This window comes from Hemibagrus wyckioides, linkage group LG25 (genome assembly GCF_019097595.1).
Source record: "Hemibagrus wyckioides isolate EC202008001 linkage group LG25, SWU_Hwy_1.0, whole genome shotgun sequence".
NCBI classification, from domain to species: Eukaryota; Metazoa; Chordata; class Actinopteri; order Siluriformes; family Bagridae; genus Hemibagrus; species Hemibagrus wyckioides.
In genome coordinates this window covers 13,269,840-13,293,567 of record NC_080734.1, presented here as the reverse complement: position 1 = coordinate 13,293,567, position 23,728 = coordinate 13,269,840, and the positions used below count along the sequence as shown (strand labels likewise).

Genomic DNA, 23,728 nt, shown 5'->3' with positions numbered 1-23,728 from the left:
TTTATTAGGCTAAAAATGACTTATTATTTAAATAACAGGAAACAAATAATATTCTAACAAATTGTTCTGTGAAAGTATTTTCCTGGAGTGTATGCTCACAGGGAAATAAAACTTTCATTTTAAAATAGTTCTGAACACTTTCATTCATTCTTTGGTTATATACAATTTTCACATATTTAATTTGACAAAACCTTATTTACATAAATAATTACACTTTGAAAAAGTACCATCATTAGGGGGAAAATGAACTTCCATAGTTATATGTAGTGTTTGTTTGTTTGTTTGTTTGTTTGTTTGTTTATTAATTAATTAATTAATTAATATATATATATATATATATATATATATATATATATATATATATATATATATATATATATATATAAATATATATAATTAATTAATTAATTAATTATATATATTTGGACTGGAAGTAAATTGTTCTTCTTATTCTTATATAAATTTTGTTATTGAAATGTGATCCATGGATGTCAATAATAAGGATTCTACAATAATAAGGATGCTATAAACATCTATCTAATAAATACAGTATGAAAAATGCAATTGTAGATTAAAGTAAAAGCCTAAACCAATCCCAAATGACCGAACATCTTATTCAAAAAGTTGATCCTGAGTCATGATACTTCAGAATATCTTTTTTCCCTTCATATTTAGATAATCAACACTTGATTATACTGATTAGAAATGCAGCATATGCAGGGGATTTTATTTAATCAGTTGCATGAAATCTAAGAAAAATAAAGTGAATTGACCTTGCAGTTTTCAGGTTGAGCCATTGAAGATTTTATGTAGGAACTATAGTAAGGTGCTTACAAATAACGATTTTAGTTCAAACTATTCAGAGAACGCTTTCATGTAGGGAAATCCTCCTTATAACACCAAAAACCACTGAGAGGCCTGAATACTCAAAATTGTAGTGATTCTCTCAAATGAAGTTGTATACAAAGACACACTGTAAGAAAAAGCCCTATAAATAGCTCCAGCATCCTATAAACACCAAGCAGGAGTTCCTCTTGTTTGCTCACATTCATTGAATCCCATAATGCTCCATAGTCCCCTATATAGACGCACTATATAGAGTAGTAAATAATGATTTCTACGCCCTACATAGTGCACGATATGAGGCAACAGAGAGCTGTTTGATATTCAGCCCTTTAAATGACACGGCCATAGAGCAAAGTTCGTTGCGGCTTGTTAGCTGCCCAGGCGCGCCACCGCACTCCTGTCCAGTCCCCTCAGCAGCAGGTGCGCGTTTCTGGCGCTTCAGCCCAACTTCGCAGACTTAAAGCAACATGGCAGACGAGAATATATATGAGAAAATAGACGAGGAGAACTTGTATGAAAAGCCATTTGACGAGCCGGACGTCTCTGCTCAAAAGGAACCCAAGTATGAGAACCAAAGCGCGTTTGCGGAAAACAGCGCACCAGCCACAGAGCCGATTTACAGCGAGATTGACGCGCAGAACAAGTCAGGAAGAAGTTTCTCTCCGGAATACATGAACACTAACATAGCATCTGAGGAGGCAGAGGAAATCCAGACTGAAGCTCAAAACGGTGTAGGTTTGTATGAGGTTCCAGCAGGGGAAAATGAAGAAGAAGAAGAAAAAGAAGTGTCGTCCAGACGCTCGTCGTCCACTGAGCGCCACTGTGAAGAGCCGTGTGATGGAGAACAGCTTCAGGAAGACGCGTACGAAGACAACGCTGAGGATGGGATGATGATGGCTTTCTCACTGCCGAAGGGCAGAGCCGCAGAAACAGAGGAAGAAGTGGTGGACTACAGTCTCAAACCAGTGCAAAACAGCAGTGTTGAAGATGAGGAGAAACCCGTGGATCCCAGTCAGCCTGACGTTGCGCTCTTTGTTAAGGTGGGAGCCAGATATTAAATATACATTAGTATACACTCTCAGAACAAGAGTCGGTTCCTCATATGACTCTTTTGTTGGTATATGATTCAAATGATCTTTGGGAGGTTATTTTGAATGTGTGCAAAACTTTGTGCAAACAGATCTTAGAAATCTAGTAGAAAACTATGTGATCATGCAGCAGTGCTAAAGTCTTCTTTTTCTTCTACTTCTTCTTCTTCTTCTTCTTCTTCTTCAGAAATAGGGGCTAATGTCACCCATAAAGACCTTTCGGCCTTAACTTGCTGACTGAAGGTCATGTAGGTGTGGTTGCATGAAAATGATAACCATCACTTGGACTTGAACCATTTTAGATTAAGTCCACCATTCAATGGCACTTCCTAAATCATCTCTATTACAGCCTGAAATAGCTTAATAAAGACAGACGATCACTATACAGAAATTAAACATAAAACATGGCCCGGAATATAAGTCCTTGACTTTGATACTTCAAGTGATAGTTAATGAGTATATACGGCGTAGAGTGTAGATAAGAAACATCCAGAACACAACGGAAATATAGCAAGAAGAATCCCAGTCAATCAGTCAACTTTCTCAATCATTAACTACTGCTTTCCTGAAGTCAGATTATTCAAAGCTGTTGGTTTTCAGACACTGATTGAAGCTGGTAATGCTCAAAATGACCCACCGCTGGTTCAGTGTACTATTATGTGTAGGCATGGTGTAAAATATTGGTCAAAATCACACATCTGTTTCTGTATCAGAATTCTGGTCATAGTTTCATCAGGGCATAGCAGTGCTGTTTAATCATTCACCAGGTAACAGTACAGTCATGGAAACCAGACTGAACCTGCGTGTGCAAATGAGCCCGTGTGTTCTCTTTACTTTTTGATAGAAGGGGCACTATAATCTCAGTACGCAAAGGGGTCACTTTGCTGATTGAGCAACAGTGATTGACAAGAGTAGGGTGTGTGTATGGAAGGTCTTAGATTAAGTTATACTAAAGAATTACTAAAGAATTTGTACCATTTTTTTTTTTTTTCATTTTGCACAGAAGCAATTGTATTTGCGGCAATTCGAATGTGTTAAAACAGCGTGTTTGGTTGTATATGTTTTTAGAGATAACTTTACATTACAACTTTATATCGTATATATAATTGAACACAAATGACAATGTCTCATTTTACAACCACTTAAACTTCAACACAGTGGTTTATGATCACCATAGCTCACAGTAATAAAAGAAAAGCTGTCATGGACGGTTTCTTCACAGGGCGTGAGTTTTCAGCCGTGTTACAAAATAACAGATTGCAAGCGGTTTCATTATTTTATATTTATTGTGCTGTTGACTTTTGCTCAGACCAAAAAAAATGACCCATTCTATTATGATGATTATCTTTTTCAACATTTAATGAAGAATACTGAAGCGCTTTCAAGCCAGGATTCATGGACTGCTGTTTATCCGTTCCATTATAATGTTTATATAGTATGGTAAAATGACTTAATGATAGTGAAGGTGGTGCTGTTTGATATCATAAGTGTTATTTATATATCCATTGTATATACTTATATAGTCATGAGTATTTGCATGTACATATGAATAATCACCAAATCAACGTCATTTGCAAATGATAGGCAACCTATAATAACCATTATATCAGTATGTCTCTCTCTCTCTCTCTCTCTCTCTCTCTAGTTAGATAGATAGATAGATAGATAGATAGATAGATAGATAGATAGATAGATAGATAGATAGATAGATAGATAGATCAAGTCAAGAAGCTTTCATTGTCATTTTAATTTGTTATATATAGCTGACAGTGCATAGTGAACTGACAGTGTTTCTCCATGGATAGATAGATAGATAGATAGATAGATAGATAGATAGATAGATAGATAGATAGATAGATAGATAGATAGATAGATAGAAATAGAATATAGATATATATAAACATGGCCTATCTAATCTAAATCTTTGCTGACTGCTATTACTGATATGCCCAGTGTTTCCATCATGTGGCAGATCTCATTATAAAAGGAGTTTAAAGGTTGTTCAGTAGTGCAGTTCAAGTTCATCAAGCATGAGGGATTTGGCACATCTGTGAATGATTAGCAATACAGGACAAATGTGTCATTTCATACTAATTTTGTGTTTTAGCTTATACGGAGTGTATTTTATTTTTGTAATACTTTGAACTCACTTCAACCGGTGGCAATTCATATGATTTTGTAACTGTGTTAAATTAATCAGTAACTACAGCAAAACTAATAAGAAGGGAATGTAGTTGAGAGTGAGGAATTTTGAAACCGCTGACAGGACCTTGGAATTTCAGGATTTAAGGTTTGCACTTTCTTATCAGAGCCTCCCTACATTCAAAAGTGAGAAGAAAAGGTACCATTGTGCCTGCAAAAATGTATCAGCAAAAGATAGATAGATAGATAGATAGATAGATAGATAGATAGATAGATAGATAGATAGATAGATGTAAAATAGAAATTAAGATTAATTGGCAATATTGGCTACAAACAATTTTTATTTATTTATTTATTTATTTTGGTGGAATTCAGGTTATTCATGTTTATGTTAATTGTTGTGGGCGGGAGAGCACAAAAGAGGATGTTGCATTTAAAATCCAGTGCTCCAGTGAGACATTATAACGGATTTTGGTCAAAAAAAAAATGCATGTCATCTTTTTCTGAGCCCCACTTTTAGTATACAAGCAAAAACATGGCACCTGAAGAGTAGCATTAAAAGTGTCCTGGTTTAGTAGATGTACTTCTCTAATGTAACCGTACCTCACAAATAGGACACTTCACCCATATAATAACCACACACAACCGCACACAACCACAACCACATTCTTTTTAACCCTGAGAAATAAGAACAAATAATTGTGGAAACTAAAGGCCAATTCACAACATTGCTTTTATATATCAGTGAATGGTGAAAATTGAGTTCAGGTGCAGAAAAAACAAGACAGCAGGATGGATTATGGCTGGTCAATACTTCTGCAACCACTTATTTGTGAGTAAATCAGGGCGTTATGGGATGGCCACATGCGTATCTGCCTTACTTGCATGTAACATGGGTTGTACACTAGGAGGCAGCATTAGATAAACCATACTGAACCATAATTTAAGGGGGAAACAGAAAGCAAACAAGGGGAGCTTGATGCCAGCAGTGTTTATGGGGATTTATTTAGCAAGTCTACTTCTTCTTGTTATCTCTCTAACCTGTTTATCTGCTGGTACAATATTTTCATATAAATCCTACAAACATTCAGACACTCTTTTTTGAGATATTGTGCTAAAGAATCTTGGAATCTTGGTGTTTTAACATACGGTTAGGGAGTGTGATGCAGTGCCACTATCTGTGTATATCTGTAATTTAGTGCTTCAGAAATCCAGTCTCAGTGTTAAATCAGAAGGAGCAGAAGGTCCCTCCTTCCTTCCTTCCTTCCTTCCTTCCTTCCTTCCTTCTTTCTTTCTTTCTTTCTTTCTTTCTGCATGTTTCCTTCCTTCCTTCCTTCTTCCCTCACGCCTGCCCTCCCCATATGCCTCCCATCTTCCCTCCCGAACACCATCCCACCATCCCTTTCTTTCTTTCTTTCTTTCTTTCTTTCTTTCTTTCTTTCTTTCTTTCTTTCTTTCTTTCTTTCTTTCTTTCTTTCTTTCTTTCTTTCTTTCTTTCTTTCTTTCTTCTCATTACATTAATAGGCCAAATACTGTCCTCACTCTGTGAGGGATACTGTATATAATATTAATTTCAACTGGTTTTACACGTCACATTATCAGTATAAGTGTTCATTAACAGTTTACTACCACGCTGTATAAAAAGGTGTTTTCCCCATATTGCCAGTAGTAAAGTTCAAGTTCCTTACTGTGAGGAATTTCAGTTTTACTGCCTAAACCACTCAGTGTAGTTTCAGTATTCTTTCTGTAGCTATTCTTTCAGAAAGCTGTTCATCCTGCACATTTATACAATTCTACAATAGTAAAGAATAACAAATAGCCAAATTGTTTTACCAATATAAAATTAATTAACTGTAGGGATAAGGATCTAAGAATCCTTTTGTGTGACATCTTTATATTCAAAAAGCATGTAACAGTCTTTGAGGGGAAACGAATAGAGCATAGTACAGAATAAACACCATAAATGTACACTACTGCTCAAAAGTTTGGGATCACTTGCATATTTCAGCTTGATTTCAGCTACGGAGGAAGACTCCATCAGCCAATCCATCTTGTGGGAGATGCTCCAGGAAGCATGGGGTGAAATCTCATCAGATTATCTTGAAAAATTGATAGCTAGAATGCCCAGGCTGTAATTGCTGCAAAATGTGTTTTTTTTTTTTTTTGATGAAGGCAAAGTTTGAAGTTCATCAGAATCATTATTTCTAACTCTGACATATCGGCATGTCCTGTTCTTTTGCTATATTTTCTATTCAGACTAATTTCATGTGTGTTTCCTTGGAAAACAATAAAATTTTTGAGTGATCCCAAACTTTTGAGCAGTACCTGGGGTCCTTTACTGGATGAACAGGATTACTGAAATGAACTATAGGCATTTATAAACTTTCTGGCTGCCCCAGTGTTGATACACTATATGGGCAAACGTTTGTGGACACCTGACCATCACACCCATATGTGCTTCTTTGGAAGCACCATTCAAGATGAAGTCCCCCTTTGTCGATATAGTAACCTCTGCCTTTTTCAGAAGGCTTTCAACTAGGTTTTGAGGCATGGTTGTGGGGATTTGTGCTATTCCTGAAGAGCATTTGGCGAAATATTGTGCTAAAAATGTGTTTAACCATGACAGGAATTTTGAGTGTTTTTAGTGAAATTGTAAAACATGTACTCACCATATTAGATCATTGTTTGTTCGACCATATTTGTTGAATTGTACACTTGGAGGTACATCGAGTGGCCTTTTTAGCCCCAGACAGATAGAATCATTGAGTTCCATCTGCTAACCAAAGTGCTAGGCAATACTCAGAAAAAGTGATGCAGTCAGTTTTCAGGACATATATCTGGAGTGAGCCTTTGCACTAGCAAAGAGTCCAGGATATTTAAAAGAAATAATGTGATTACAAACAGATTATTTCCATTAGTATTAAGGTGAAAAGGAAAAGGAACCTGACTGGAAGTCATGTGATAAAGTTGCTAGTTGAGGATCATGGCAGTTGAAGACACGGGTGTAACATTTGCTAGTTACAGATAGAAGAGCAACATCAGTAACCTGATATACTGTTTGTCCAAAGTGTGCTGGTATTCAAAACAGTGTATCTAATAGAAATTAGACATGACAGTTAATTAACTTAATCTGGGATTCACACAAGTATTGCTAGGACATGAATATAGATATAACTGATCTCCTTTGACCCCAGATCAAATCTACATGGCCCCATATAGACTATTCATAAAACCCTGAAAGACTAGTCTGGTGCTAAAACCAAATGCTAAATCATCAAATATTTAAGCAGGAATCTTGTTCCCCTGGGCTTCCAAGGCTGATCAAATATAACCTATCGTTGCACGTCAGAGTGCTGCATGTGTCCAGTTGTATTAAATATTGATGAAGCCAATTCCTCTACTCTTGGTTTCTAGGCCATGGCTGAATGTTGTGTGTTAGAAGGTATATTACATCGTACAAAAAACTGCACTGGTAGTCTGGAACATTCGTAGAACTTCAGGAATAATGACAGAAAAATTTATTTCAAACTGTTTTTATCTATAAAGCACTTTTGTAATCTGTTATCCACTTGAGAGATTTCTGACATTTCCAGAACTTAATCACTATCAAAGCCTGCTAAAAAGCATCAGTCTGATCTCGCATGAAGCGCTCCAGAGGTGCTGTTTTCTCCCAGCTGCTGTCGGACCCAGGTGCCTGACATGGGGTGAATCAGGGCCAGAGCTCCTCCCCTGGCAAAGCTGCACACCTTTTACTATTACACTCTTCTCTGCATTCCTGCTTGGCTGACAGAGAAGCTAATCATACTTGCTGAAAGGCACAGAAGTTTACTATAGAACAGCAGGAGCACTGCTAGGATTGCTAACACAAAGTGGGAAGATGTGAGCAACAAGTCTTTGCATCGCTCTGTTTTTGGACTGAACTCAGATCCAGAAAAACTACCTGTACAATGACCGATCCAGTGTCAAAAGGAGGGGGCCGGGAGCCTGATCTTGAATTGTTTGTCAAGGTAAGAGATAGAAGGGACATGGAAAAATGAAGGGAGGTTGTAGAAAAACAGTTTACTACAGTTTTTGTTTTCTTGCATCTGTGTAATGCAATAGTTACTCTAACGTTCTAACGTTACAGCACTACATCTCCATGCATGAAGTATCCAATTAGATTATTAACTACATATAGACAGTATTTCATATAGTTGTATATGTTTAAAAGCCTGGGATATATATATATATATATATATATATATATATATATATATATATATATATATATATTTGTTGATGAGCTCTAATATATCTATGCTGAAGATTAAATCAGGTTTTAGGCTTGTGATATTCCAGCCTTAAAACTCCTCAGAGAGAGGAGCAGCTGGAGAAGCAAACAACTAATGAGGTGCTGATGCAGAGGAAACAGTCTTATACTTGCTAACATGGTGTTCTCTCCAAGAAACACACACACACACACACAAACACACACACACTTGAAGTACCTTTGTTTTCTGCAGAATCTTCATGTTCCCACACGAGCGTTTAAAATCAAAATGGAGCGTGTCTGACTTTTACTTCTCCCAGGTGCATCACAGACTCCATGATGTAAAAAGAACTCCTCCCTTATCCAAGCTGCACACCTATTTCTGTCCCTCCTGATAGAGCTGTTGTTGGCTTCACAGCAAGCTGCAGTATGATTTGATACTTTATATTCTTGTTTTATTTAATATGCTGCTTATTCAGGGTGTGAAGATGATTATAAAGCATGATGTCTTGTTTAGCTAGTTGAGCATCTGGATTTTGATTCATTTGTATGCAACAGTGTAGGGTTTAGGTATAATGTTAAAGATAAAGCAGTGCAATGACTGGAATCTGTTGCGTGCCTGAATGCATACAGAATTAAATTAAATATTTCACATAAGCCTTCTTTGACTGTAGTTAGAAGAAAATGCAGAGCATATTTTTTTTGTGCAGGGTCACATGGTAGACTTCCTATAGCTAATCTAGTGCTACTCATGCAGCCATGTTTAGACACCTGATCTCTCCGCATAGATACTGTACTGGAGTGTCAGTTTGGTCACTAGGCTGCGCCTCTATTTCTTCCTTATGCACAATGTATTAGATATTAGTCTTAAGGATCCTAGATGTTGTCATATCACATGGCTATTATACATGATACCTAAAATACAATACTATAATGAGAGCCATAAAATAATAAAAAAATATCCTTAATCTGCAGCCTATTCTTTATTTCCTTTATCAGTGCATTAGGGGCATTCTTTATGCTTTGGACACTAATCTCTTGTGATGCATTGTGGGATATATTTAGGAGTCTACTGCGGAATCTTCCCAAAATAATGCACATTAGTAAATATTGTACCTAATAATTTATACATACTGTTTGAACATGTTTAAGGGCTCTTGATAGTTCAGGTTTAAGCTTGCTAGACATAAATTATAATAAATATATTATAATAAATTAAATGCATAGCCTTAGAATATATATCTCTTAGATACCATTTAAATATGCCAGATTTAGCAGATTTGCTTGAGAAGAAAGTATTAAGCCCCAGTGGGTTTTATTGTGATTATGCAACTTTTCCCAGTATGACACCAACAGTTATGAATTAGCTAAACAGTTGCATGAATAAGCTAAATATCAGATATGTAATGAATCCAATAGGTGGTGCTGTTGTACTTTTTTGCTTTGCCTGTAGATTTTCCTTTTCACCAGATAAAATGTAGAGAAGTTTCTTTTTTAGCACACTGGGGACATCACAAACTACAGGGTGTTGTATTAACCTTTGCTGATCTTTGATATTCGTGGCATATTTGTGGTTTCTGCAAAGCATCTACAGTAAAAATGGCTTGTCTGACCACAGTTCAGCAAAGTCTGTGGTCACTAAGTAAATGAGTTAAGGCTGTGTCACATGAGAGAGAGTCATTTCTCAATGTTGTGTGGTTTACAGGCTGGGAGTGATGGGGAGAGCATTGGGAATTGCCCATTTTCTCAACGCCTCTTCATGATCCTCTGGCTCAAAGGAGTTGTCTTCAACGTCACCACTGTGGACCTGAAGAGGTGAAAATTCATCTCTTGCCAGCTTGCATGTTTAAAATAAAGCTTTTTGTGACACACACACAGTCCTGATTTTCAGTTTCTGGTAATGAAAAATATTGTACTGTATTGTACATTTATTTTGCCATATCATATGTGATTTTGTTTAGGAAGCCAGCCGACCTGCATAACCTGGCTCCAGGCACACACCCTCCTTTTCTCACGTACAATGGTGAGGTCAAGACAGACATCAACAAAATTGAGGAGTTTTTAGAAGAAGTGTTAGCACCACCCAAGTAAGTCACTAGACGTTTTGTAGACTTGGGTAAAATATAGAAGTGCTTTTGAGAGGCGAGATTGGGTTTAAACACTCTTGAAATTGTTTTGCACAGTGATGAGGCTGCAAGTACAGTTATTATGAAAAAGAAAGTACAGCCTCTTAAATTTTATAGTTTTACGTATAAAAAAAATCATCTGGTCCTGAAATTAAAAAAGATTGAAAGCAGGTCTTGAAATTAGATAAATACAAATTCAGATGAATAACAGCATATGACATATTACACCATGTGATTATTTCATTATTTATTTAACAAAGTCAAAAATGGAGAAACCCTGTGTAAATCCCACGATTCAGTAGCTTGTAGAACCATCTTTAGCAGCAATAACTTCAAGTAATCGTTTTCTGTATGACTTTATAAGCATCAACATCATTGTGGAGAAATGTAATATGCTATGTGTTGTATATCTGAGGTTGTATTTACCTTTAGAATTTATTTTTATATCCAGATATGTAAAACCATAGAATTCAAGGTGTGTACTTTCTTTTTCACAGATGTAGGTTCATACATCTTCAACAAATTAATCACTGACAACTCAGTGTTTATTTGTAAATAAATAAAAGTTGATTTAATGGTCATCTTTTCACCCTTCTTTGACAGCTATGTGTGTTTTTATTGGGTTAGTCCTATCCTAATCAGCAATCATGCAATTATGGTTTGAAATTTTGAAACGAATTCCTTCTTGGCTATAGTACAAGGATACACTCTTTCGTGCTGATTGCAATACATAAAGCCTTCTGTCTGGAATACTGAGCTTTATGTTTATGTTTTGAAATCTGTCACAGGTATTATTAAATGACACCGATTTGGTATTTGCCTAAAGGAAGTAGAAAATGCTATATTTCTGTTTTCTGTGTGCCTCAGATACCCCAAGCTGGCAGCCAAGCACAGGGAGTCCAACACAGCAGGGATTGACATATTTGCAAAGTTCTCAGCTTACATCAAAAACTCAAGGCCAGAAGCCAATGGAGGTAGACATGTCAAACCAGATCACTTGATTTTCTGAATGGATGTAGTATATTATAGACACCAGTCTGCCAAAAGTCTAGCCATATTTAAAAATGATATGAATATTGTTCTTTCTGCAACTTCAACAGGTATATTAATGATGGATAATTATCCGTAAGCAGGTTGCAATTCGAGTGATTTATGTATGTGATATGGATTGCGGCAGGGTTGGAGAAAAATCTGACAAAAGCCATAAAGAAGCTGGACGACTACCTGAACAGCCCGCTGCCTGAGGAGATAGACGCAGACAGCATGGAGGAAGAGAAAAGCTCAAACCGCAAGTTCCTGGATGGCAACGAACTCACTCTGGCAGACTGCAATCTCCTGCCAAAACTCTTCATAGTCAAGGTGAGCTGCTCACAGCCATGTACATAAGCGTACGATATTTTAACAGCAAATAGTGCGACAGATTTAGAAAATCAAACAAAGTTAAAAGAACTGTGCAAGCTGATGTTTGACATTTGCTTCAAACGCTTGAGGTCTGAACATTTCCCGTTGTTCTGGCTTCTTACAGGTTGTGGCCAAGAAGTATCGCAACTACGATATTCCTGCTGATATGACAGGAGTGTGGCGCTACCTGAACAGTGCCTACGCTCGAGATGAGTTCACCAACACCTGTCCTGCAGAAAAAGAGATCGAACTGGCCTACCTGGATGTAGCCAAAAGGCTGGTGAAATAAAGCTTGTGGCACAACTATCAGAGCAATTAGACTTTATAGGTGCAGTCAGAAATAGACTGTACTGGTTTTATAGAATTTAGTTTTGTATCATTGAAAACAGATCTTGCAATGAAACCGCTCTGGTTAGCCAGAATTCTGTTCTGCAACACTAAATAAAGAAATATGATGACTCAGTGCAGGCCAGAGAAGTCTCATTCCCCTGTAGTGATTGTGTCTAAACTGTGATCTGTCCAGGCTAGATGAATTGTTTTCCACAAGTTTTTTTGTCAGCTATTTGCTGCATACCTTCTATTTAAACAGATTGTTGTCGTGTAATAAAGATATTATTTGTCAATGACATGCATATACATTATGTTTAACATTTAAAACTAGAAAGGATCTATTCATTTGTAAATTCTGGTTTCTAATTTGATGGCAGAATTTTGATCATTTTTCAGGATTGTCTTAACGTAGAAAAAGATTTAATAGGAATATACAAACTGTGCTTAAAGGTTTGTTAAAAAAAAAAAGAACTAATGAGCAGTGGGTATAAGGTGAAAATAAATATGTCAGTAATTCCTCTAAATCATTAGGTTAAGTTCTTTAGGATATGTGCATACAAATATGACCAGCATAAATATTAAAGAACGATTTGATTTAAAGTATATATTTTATTTTGATTTAAAAAAAAAACCATCCTCTCACTTTTCTGACAACTTTTTGCATTTTATTAATGTGTTAACATTTTACTTATCTTTTTTGTCAGTTTTCAAAAGATTTAGTCTTGACCGAAAATGATTTCTGATTGATTTGTAATTCGTGTTTTGAATCGTGTGGCAAAGACGATTCATGACATGCCGTAACGCTGGTAAATCAAGTGAAGCAGTGTAGTCGGGCTTTTCTCCAGCTTTCCTCCACTCACAGCTCTGCTGAAATAGCACACAGCTCCACAGACTTGATAGGTCCTCATGGAGCTCGCTGCTCTTGTGTGGCTTGGACAAACATTTGATATGAAAGGGGAGTGTGGCGCCAGAGAGGCCTATCCTGCATGAACCTCTACGAATAAAATAATATTTTTACAGGTCAACTTGCCTTATTTCATTTTCCCTATGCACCATTTTTGCTAATTAATATAATTATATAGGGATTATATTAAAGGAAATGGAACTTATACTGGAATTGAATGATGAGGTTTAATGTGTGTGGTTGAAATATAAAATCTGTGCTGAAAACAATTTGCATAGTTAAGGTGAAAAGACAATAGGTAAAGCTAAGCAGGGTCACAGATCTGCATTTCACTGTCTGTTAAACATTCAGAAACGTCGATCTGTCTTTTTCATTGTGAGGTTGGAGAGGGATGACCCCAAACAGATTTAAACACTGACTTCCAGGCTATATATCAAAGCTCTCTTGTTCCTCTAGTCTATCATTAGGGTGGAAAAAACGTCCAAACCATCTACTTTTTTCCTCAAAAGAGCCTCACTCCAAAGACCTGCGCCCATCAGATTTACAATAGGGAGCAGCACTATTTACCCGAAGCGAGCTCCATCCAGAAATAACAGAGCAGAAAAATAAATGGAGCCAGCCATATTTTTCCACACAAGTAAGAAAATATGTCCAGGGCTTGTGCCTCACTGCTTAACATAATTAGTTCTTAAACATTCTACGCCTTGGATCTCTTCACTCACGTTCAACATTCTTCAAGCAGGATAATATACAGTACGGCATGCATGTCAAACATGTCCTGCGCTCATCCAGGGCTGAAAGTCTTATCTGTTTACCCAGACGCCAGTGATATACGGCTTCTCCGACCCCATGCGTATGAAGAGACAACCCACAGACACTGATTATATCTTGTCCCCTGGTTTATATTAATCGACAGTTTGTGGTACATACATATAACAGAGTGAGTCTGAGCTGGTCCAATAGGAGCCAAAGGTCTTATTATAGCAGGAATATTTTTATTACCGATATTTGCATTTTATAATATAATTTAGCAAGAATACTTGACATACAAGATGACTGAATGGAAATGATATCATATAATAATAACAAAAATAATAACATATCTATCTGTCTGTCTGTCTGTCTACTATATATATATATATATATATATATATATATATATATATATATATATATATATATATATATATATATATATAGTAGTTCAATCAGAATAAACAGCGACAAAGCACACAGTCCATTGACTAAAGCATCACTGAGGTTTGGTGGTAGATAAACATTTCACTGACACTGGGTGTTGATATTGGCTTTTTGCGCTGTGATTGAATACGTTGCCTCAAACTACCACATGATCACCATAAATTGATTAGTGCTGTTAAACATTTTGAAATGCTAATTCAGGTGTAATAGTCAGTTCTGCTTATTATTGTTAATGCAATGCAATTAATTTCTCCTTTTCTGGAACAGCATATACATACAGTCAACTTTAGCTACGATTCATTTAGTCCTACATAATCTGTCTCGTTAAGCCAGGAATGAACAACTTCTACTTCTACTGCAGGACCAAAGCAATACACAATTCATTCATCTTACAGAGAAAAAATACTAAAGGGAAGCGTGCATATATACTGATGTAATGTGTCTTATAAAAGTTTACATTTAATAATATGGCCTATAAGTCAGGCTAGAGCAGAAATTAATTAGTAGACTGATCAACTGAGGAAAAGTTGCTGCAAAGTATATTTCATATATACAAAGTGACTTCCAAATGAGGCAGAATACAGTCCAAGCAACTATCTGTAAAATTCACAGACCATGCTTTTTCTTCGAAGCCTTTTTAAGCATGCGAGTAATTTAAAAAATATATAAAACCAAGTCTTCCATTAACATTTCTTTATTATCTACTCTTAGTCCTTAATTTTACAGAGTCTTGCGGAACCGTAGTCTAGAAGATTCCACTATAAAAGGGGATATCATTTTTATTAAGACAAGTTGAAGAAACCCAAATCCGCTTTTCATACGGCAAGAGAGTATTGGGTTCTTCCTCAGCATGGGCCTAGTTTCGCAGAGTCTGCAGTGTGAGTGACTTGTGGTGGAATTTGATGGGGATTAGTGCTATGACAGGCGCACGCCTGCGGCTTAAGTATGGAGTTGACGACCTAACCAGAGGAACCCCTGGCTACAGAATGCTTCATTCTGGCAAAATATCCACACGCTGGACATCAGTGATGGCTGAGATGGCACAGAAAGAGTCTTTATTTGCACTGAATGCAGATGAAAGAGGTAGTGTTTGGATTTAGTGCTCAGAGAGTCATGAGGCATAGTATATCACTTAGCCACAAAGGTGATTGATTCAAACCAGGAATATAAAAGAGATGTTCATCCTTAGTATTTAACCTGGGATCAAGTGTGCACCATGACTGACATTTCAGGTTTCATTTCATTTCCAAAATTTCTTCCTGTTGTGGCGGGATGTGGGCACAGAGACCATCACATTATGTCTGGGATGATTATAATTCTTTTATGACACGACTTGGTGCCTGAAAAAGGAGTAAGGACAGTTGAGTTCCTCTCCTCCGTCTTCCAGCACGCAGTATATCTCTCCACATAAGAGACCAATCTGTTGGTTCTGCATTCAGCCTTACCCACAGAAGCCATCACAGCTGCAAGGCTGTCAAGAAAATTTTCTTTATCATTCAGCTTTATAAAAATCTGCACACTCCCCAGGAAATCAAGAATGTTTGATTTTCCAGTCATAAACTATAAAATCTGTCATTAATATAATAACATGATTTGGGATATTTGGAGACAGAGCCGGAGTCTAAACGAAGAGCAGACATGGGCATTGATGAAACTCTTTGGCACACCCCAGTAGCTGCAATTACTTTGTCGTTTTCCAAAAACAGAAGATCAGAAATAACTGGCATGGTGTCGCCAAGCCTGAATGTCAGTCATCAGAAAAGGCCCCTGGAAGCACTGTTTTGCGTTACCAGTTCATTAGTTCTCAATTAACACTCGGCCCCATCAAAAAGTTTATACGGCCACTTTTTTTGACAAGAACCATGCCCATGCTCCACTATGGCTGGCTACATCTGAAGATGGAGTTTCTGTCCAAATATTTCACATTTTACTGCTTGGCCCAGACCTATGGAAAAGGCCTGTGTTGCATGAATATTTGGCACAAGTCAGAGCTCTGTCCTGTCAAATGTTCTGGTGCCTGAAACACTCAATCATGAGCAGTTTAGATGGTGAATAACCTGAGACTCCTGGCACCAGTTTAAGGACTCAACAAAGAAAGCTATTGTTTAACTGGTAGCTATCCATGGTCCTGATATTAGAAGATTTTCTCAATTAGTGTAATTACGGGGCAGTGGGTTTCGCGTGCAGTGTAATAGCGTATAGTTTTAAAATCGATCAAAGTTTGTGTATGGATGTGTCAAAAGACCTTAAATATTTTCCTCTTACTCTTTTTAAGCTTTACAATAAGGAAAACAACCATAAAACTATGATGTAATAATGAGGACAACAAACATAAAAACACTTAATTAAAAGTAAATCTTTTTTCTTTGCCCAACAAATATTTTCTACAAACAATTTCTAATATGGTTCTCGTAGTCTTTAATCTGTTTAAGATTCCTCTCAACACATACAGGCACCAGGCACTTTTTCTTATCTCTTAATGTCTTATCAGACTTTTGGAAACAGCATTAATGCCAACTGATCACTAGATGGAGCAGTCGAGCTGAAGTGATTTAAAAAAAATAAATAAATAAATAAGCCAATAGGTGAAATCTTCATCAGATCTATCAGATAACAGAGCTATGTGAACAGCCATTCAGCAAAGCTAAATAGTAAAGTCTGTGACAGCAATGCGAGTCTAAGATTCTAGAGGATGCGAGGCTAGAATCTAATCACTGAAATGGCTTCAACATATCTGACACCATTGCAGTAATGTTAAAATGTGTCACAAAATGGTATAATATGGTGTAAAAGGTTTATATATTTGGTTTCCATCTTCTGATTTTACAGTGGTGCTCACAAAACAACACATCAACCTAATCAGAAGAGTGTAAGCTTGTAACAGTATACTTTTGTAATGATAGACAGTGACAAAGTAATTTGAGAAAGTTATAATTTTCAGTATACTGGTAAAGATAAATTTTACAGTGTATTGCTTCACTACCATGGATGTTTGCTATTTAAAACAAGACAAACTCCACAAAGATCAAACACCCTGTTCACACTTTGATCAAACTGTTTTAATATTAAGTACAACATTACAGGGTGTTCTCATATCACATGTCATGATTAATTCATAGCTAATACGTGTGAAAAGTGCAGCAACAGTGTTGTGGCAACAGCTTTATAACATCATGTGTGCTTGATTTAGTGTATGTGTTACGGCTCTATTTTCATCCAAACCATCTATTTTCATAGAAATATGTGTGTGTGCCTTATCAAAAAATCATATGACTTCATATCCTTACCAGTGTATGGCTGTCCTTTTATTGATCTCACCTCATGCTCATGAATGTTCTGAAGCTATCTATAAAACAGCTTGTGACTACAGTCAGAGCTACAGGTAACCTGACCTTCATAGCTGATTATAGATTTCTATCAACTTCTTATTTTTACTTAGACTTGAATGTTGAATTTGGAACTCACCTCTCAGTGATTCACAAAATGGCCCTATGTGATGAGGGTGAGTGTTTGCAAGTGCCTTTCTGGTGGTAGGCCACTTATGCCAGGATGCAGGGCTGGCCTTTGATTTGTATGAGTATGATTTTTTGGGCCTGTAATCCAAGAAGCACTACAGATTTCAGAAACAAGAAATAAGCAAAACCAAGGCAAGAAAAAATAAAAAGTACCTTTAGATGGCCATTTTGAAAAATTCACCTGAGCATACCTCATTATCCCTGGATAGGTCCTAAATGGTCAGAGCTATGCCCTCAGATCTCTCACAGGTGTCTCATGTGTCCACCTCTCTAAACAAGGGCTGGCCTACTGAGTGGTGGATGCCACGACTTCGGCCTACAGGCAGGCTGGATGCCTGTCCACTGCCATTACATACCGTTTTATGAGGAGCATCTCCTCCTCATGGCGAGAAGTAGGCTGCTCCTGAAAGCTTCCAGATGGGAATCAGAAACAATCAGCTCTAGGATAATTCAGTTGTCCCAGGGTGAGTCAGTCACTGCCAGGGTTCCTGTCACTTGGACCTAGCAGTGACCCATTGGGAACTTTGTGAGACAGAAACCACAGATGAGGGTATTTTACAACTGTGTAATATGGTCACCATGTGACTTTCTTGTGTGCACATGCATAAGAAAGTGTCCAGGTGTTAAAACAATCTTGTGTTCACAGAACCATAGTTTTAGCTATTAAAGGAGACATCACTTAAAACTGTAGGACATGTGAAAAATTTCACATATTGACATAAATTACACAAATATTTAAAAAAAAAAAAACTAGATTAAAAATAATTCAAATATAAAAATAATTCTAAATAGAATTAAATTCTTGCACGCTCATTGCTATTTGATACTTTATTCAGTGCCATACACTTTCCACTTAAAGTAGAAAATGATCTACCAAAAGTAGATTTTTACACATATATACGTCTGTGTAGTTTTCTTACAGTTTCACTATTTTAATCACAGAAAACATTTTCACTCTAGCAAACATAACCCAGGTCGCCGCTGACAGTAACAGCTCACAGAAATGAGAAAGTTTCAGATTTGTCAGCGTGCTACTTCTCAGACAACACATTCAGCACAAGAGTGTTACAGTGGCATGACCCCATCAGAGTTGGCTTAGGAAATGAGTTGAGCGATGTTATATGCAAAAGCTAATGTAAAGCAATTTTTCAGCGAACACAGTGCTATTTCATGTGCAAAGTGCCACAGCATGTTATGTAATAGCCCAGAGCATATATTGCGTAGCAGAAAGCAGCATGTAGTGCTAAGTGGATGCTAGAGGCCCTTTCAAATGGACTTTAATACAGGCCATCTGTGGCTGAGACTTTGCCAGAATCAAGTTTATCTTGGGCAGTGTAACACTGAGGTGTTGACTGGTTTGGGTATGGCCTCTCTCGCTTCTCTTGTGTGTGCAGAGATGCGAAGACTGATGTCCAAGCAAAAATAAAACCCTCATAGATTTTTCTATCAGACGCTATACGATGTAGTGCCAGCTCAAATACTGCACTGACTCTTTTCCAAGATTTTTCCCTTCAACCCCCCAAACACATTAAGAAAAGATCATATAGCCGTCTTTTGTTTCTTCTCTACAGGTCATTATCCTAATTGCTAGATGTTTATGGGAATGAGGGGAATGCGAACCTGAAACCTTCTCCACTTTTCTTTCTCATTTCATATTCAGGGAAATCCCTGGAAAGCTCCCAGTTCACCTTAAAATGATCTCAGTTTTGAAGACGGAGCATAGTCTGATTACAGCTGTTATGTCTTGAAATAATGTCGAACAGTCCCGGTCTCTCAGGCCTGGTTTGACTGAGGCCTGGTTTTCGAAGAGACAAAGGCGAGGCTGTAGCCAGCAGCACAGTGCCAGTTCAGACGCTCCAAAGCAAATGTTGATCCATGGAGCACTGCAAGGAAGTATGTAGTACAGTGGTGCTGAGGCACTATCCGGGACCTACACTCTGATCCAACGCCAGCCTCCCGAAGGGTTCATGGACAAGGTAATGAAACTTTTAGTGATTTGATTTTGGATGCATGGATGCAGTCCATTAATCTTCCCTCAGGTCAAGGGTGTGTACACTCTGGAAAACGTAAAAAAGAAAAAAAGCACACAGAAGTGGCAAAGGGCTCAATGTAAAACAGCATCAACGCTGGCACTGTGGCAAGCTGCAGGAGAAGGAGAGAGTTGTTGCAATCATTTTTATTTTCCTTATAAAAGAAAACAAGTACAATATACATTATTTAATAAATGCCAATTTAGCTCATTGTTGTCATGATAGTCAGAACCATTGTTTAACAACAAAGGAAGACCCATAACATTAAGGCCAGAAACATGATAAATAAAACACATTTGTGCAAGTGAAGCAAAGCATGCAAGCTCCGAAGAGAAATTAGCTCATAAAACATCCACCCACCCAACATTCCTGGCCCTTCTGGTAGCTTAACCAGGGAGGTTAAATATTTTACATTAAAAAAAAAAAAAAAAAAAAAAAAAAGGAAAATGAATAATAAGCACAAATGCAGTGGGGTATATTTTCCTCATACAATAACTATCTACACTCACAATATTGTAAACATTTTGTAAACAAATTTTCATTTCTGCTCCCTCTCACAGATACTCAGTTCCATACAATGACATTAATTTGACAGAACTGAACATGACAAATGGTGTCAAATGTCTCAATTTTTCGCTCGGACAAAAATCTAGCTGTAAACTCTAAACACAAACTTAAATCCCAGGTACGGTTTAAACCCTTTAAGTTGAGTGGCACACTGATGCGATCGAACTGCATAAATGACTAAGTGCTTTGCTTATCTCGCTGAGAAAAAGTGAACATTAGAAACATGCTTAATAGCATTACCAGACTCATAAATGCATACATCTGAATCTGACACAGGGTACCCATTTCTCTACACTATTTCTCTGTTTTTGTGCAGTGTATAATATAAGGCACTGGATAGTAAAGCAAATGAAAAGATGAGTCTAATTGTTGCTGGCACGACTGCACAGAACTTTGCATGGAGGATTAGCCAAACCCCACATATTGCTGAAAAAAAAGAAAGGAAAAATAAAAGCTTCAGTCTGGAATATGTAAAATGGCTAGGCTTGGTTGTCGTACCACAACATTACACATTTTAAAATTTCAACGAGTGCTATTTAAGCTTACAGTAAATACATTTCCCTTGTTTTTTTGCTACTAAGAACAGAATTAGTACCAAAATGGACATAGATTCAGAGATTCTTGGATCAATAGCCACCAAAGTTATTGGATAGGTTGAATTTCTAAAACATTGTGCAACCTTAAACTCCAGCAAAAGTATCGATCAGCTAAAAACGTACTTAAATTGTACTCAGAATTCAGACATATCAAAAATCACTGATGTTCCATGGGGAGGATTTTAGCTGCCATTTCTCTGAGCAATACCATATTGAGGATAAAGAGTATTTTCACGTCGTGAAATAGTGTGTGTGGCTTTCATTAAGCTCCAGTAAACTGATCCAGTCTTCAGGTGGGTGCACAGCAGGCCTCTTGATGTGCAGAGGCTTTGGTAGTTTTTCTGTTAAAGCCCCTATTTCTGTCCAAATGGACTGCGACCGTTTTCAGCTTACACCTGGGTTTAACACTGATGGATAGATCTGAGCAGGATGCATACAAATTGAAAGAGTTATGGTATAATCAATAAAGAGTTTCCAAGAAAACGTGGCCTTTTTTGGTTCGAAGGCAAATATGAAACGGCATCGGAGCTTTATGTACTGAGCACTAAAGCAATAATTCGAACTGGCAAGACGATCTGCGATATAAGAATAGAACTTTCGTAACGTATTATATGCAGAGATAGGAAACCGATCTCAGTATACACAGAAGAAAAACATTTTAAGAAATGGCTTAAGGCACAGAAAATGTATCTTTAAATTACATATCAATTTCAGTATTAACTTGAACATAGATGCATTACAAAAATATCCCGTCTATGAATCAAGTTCAAAATACATTACTTAAGTTATGGCTTTATAACTTACAACTCAATATCTGTTCACCAAATATGCATAATTTAAATTACTTAAGTTAAAAAGAAGAAAATTATTCCTAAAAAAAAACAAAAAACAAATTTGGTTTGTCATATTCAATTGAAACCAACTGCTGCTCAGTGCTTTAGAATCCAACACAAACCTAACAAGTCTACCTTTTTTTCCCTTTTTAAGAACTAACAAATCACTCATAGCTTTTTTTTCTAACCATACTTATCTCTCTATAAGTTACTGGTTTCAGAGAAATGGATATTGAATTGCAGGTTTACAAATAACAATAACTGCCATGAGCGTTTGTATTTAAATACTTCCTGTTGAAGATCCTCGTTCCATAAATACTCCTCAAAAGTGATGAAGATTAAAAATTAACAAGGCAAAAGAGAATGTCTCAGCAAGATAGGACATGGGTCCTGGTAGGGTTTGTGCTTTAAAACCATGTGTCTGGTTTGGAGTTCACCTGCCTGACGGGCACATGGTCCTGTCTTTTTTTTTTTTTAAATTCTGTCAATATGGCCGCCACACTCCTTCGTCCATCCTCCCTGCTGTATTGAGCACAGTTGGAGAGTTGCTGTGGCTGCCGTCTTCCTCTACACCGCTCCCTCCATCAGCCTGCACGGGAAGACTGGCATTGACCAACGAGGCACCCGTGGAAGCACTAGTGCAGGTGGGCAGCATCCTGGAGGGTGAGCGATCCCCCCCAGGTACCATAGAGAATTGGTAGGAGCCGGAAGAGGCCCCGTAGTAGAGATAGGGGGTGCTGCTGCTCTGGAATGGTCCACTCTGACTCTGAGTGGAGCCTGGGTATGGTGGGGGTAGGTATGTGTGGTAATGGGCACTGCCCAGAGACATGCCTGTGGTGACAGGTGTAGGCGTGTAGGTAAACGTTGCTGGGTAGTGCATCCGCGGGCTGGAGAATCGGCTCTCAGTGAGGGAGGAGAATCCGGGAAACTGGCGTTCAAACTGCCCAGGAAAAGGAGTCAGATCTGTGGAACCTGCACACAATAGAGTACGCCATCTCTTAAACTATTTAAAGTCACATTTTCTCCACAGATCATACAAATGAAAATAATCTGAAAATGAATACATTCGTCAGATGACATACATTTTAACAAAGTGGAGAAGAATAGTTGAAATAAAATTCTATTTCGATTTTTCTTCCACTTTTTGTGTTTACATACACAAATTAGCTATACTTGAAATAATGAAAAAACATCACTGAAACCTAATAAAGTAAATAACCTAAATATTTCTATTTTAGTTTTTCACAAACTTCTTCAGCAAAGACTAATAGACAGATAGATAGACAGACAGACAGACAGGTGTTTCTACAGCAGCATGGTTGCACACAAACAATAAAAGACTGCGCCAGATGTTAAGTAAGAATTAAATACAATAATAATAGGTCATTTAAAAGGAGATAAATAAAGTCAAATTAAGAACATATAAAAACATATTCATCACTAAGGGATGTCCTTGTCTGTAGTGTTACAGTGACTCTATTGTGGTATTAAAATGACTTCGGGGCTATACTTAGTGTAAGGATATTAGTTTTGATTTCCAGGTGTGTAGGCAGGATTGGCATTGTATAAACATATGGATCTGGGAATAAAAGATTAGTATATATCATGTAGGGCAACGGCCACTTTGAATTTGTTTGAAACCTTAAAGTTTTGTATACACTAATAGCCACTCTTAGGTCAGCTTTCTCTAAAAACTGAATAAAATTGTGCTCTTTATGCATTAAGCTGAATCACAACACAGCACAATGATCACAATGTCTCTTGAATTGGCTAAATATGTTTATGGATTTCTCCCTTAATTTTTTCCCTTTTTTCTCAGACCAGCTCGTGTGTATGTGTATTCATGTGTATGGTTATACGCCTCTCATCTTCTGCGTCCGCATTTCCAGCCTTATTTATAT

At 37.2% G+C, this 23,728-nt stretch overlaps 2 protein-coding genes across 4 annotated transcripts in view; one reads left to right on the top strand and one right to left on the bottom strand.

The window, feature by feature from the left end:
- Window positions 1–1,217: 1,217 nt before the first annotated feature.
- clic5b (chloride intracellular channel 5b) lies at window positions 1,218–12,478 on the top strand. Its single transcript, XM_058379765.1, has 6 exons — window positions 1,218–1,886; window positions 10,031–10,140; window positions 10,287–10,412; window positions 11,319–11,425; window positions 11,629–11,810; window positions 11,977–12,478. Exons 1-6 carry the CDS (start codon window positions 1,314–1,316, stop codon window positions 12,139–12,141), a joined length of 1,263 nt encoding a protein of 420 aa, XP_058235748.1. The 5' UTR covers window positions 1,218–1,313; the 3' UTR covers window positions 12,142–12,478.
- A 6,265-nt stretch (window positions 12,479–18,743) lies between these two features.
- Window positions 18,744–23,728, bottom strand: part of runx2b (RUNX family transcription factor 2b) — a 30,382-nt gene continuing 25,397 nt past the window's right edge. For 2 of the 3 annotated variants that reach the window (XM_058378508.1, XM_058378510.1), the window contains one exon: window positions 18,745–22,799. In XM_058378508.1, the coding sequence (XP_058234491.1) occupies window positions 22,312–22,799 (488 nt within the window). In that variant the 3' untranslated portion in view covers window positions 18,745–22,311. Of the gene's footprint in view, window positions 22,800–23,728 lie in introns of all 3 variants that reach the window. The other variant, XM_058378509.1, reaches the window with a different exon arrangement.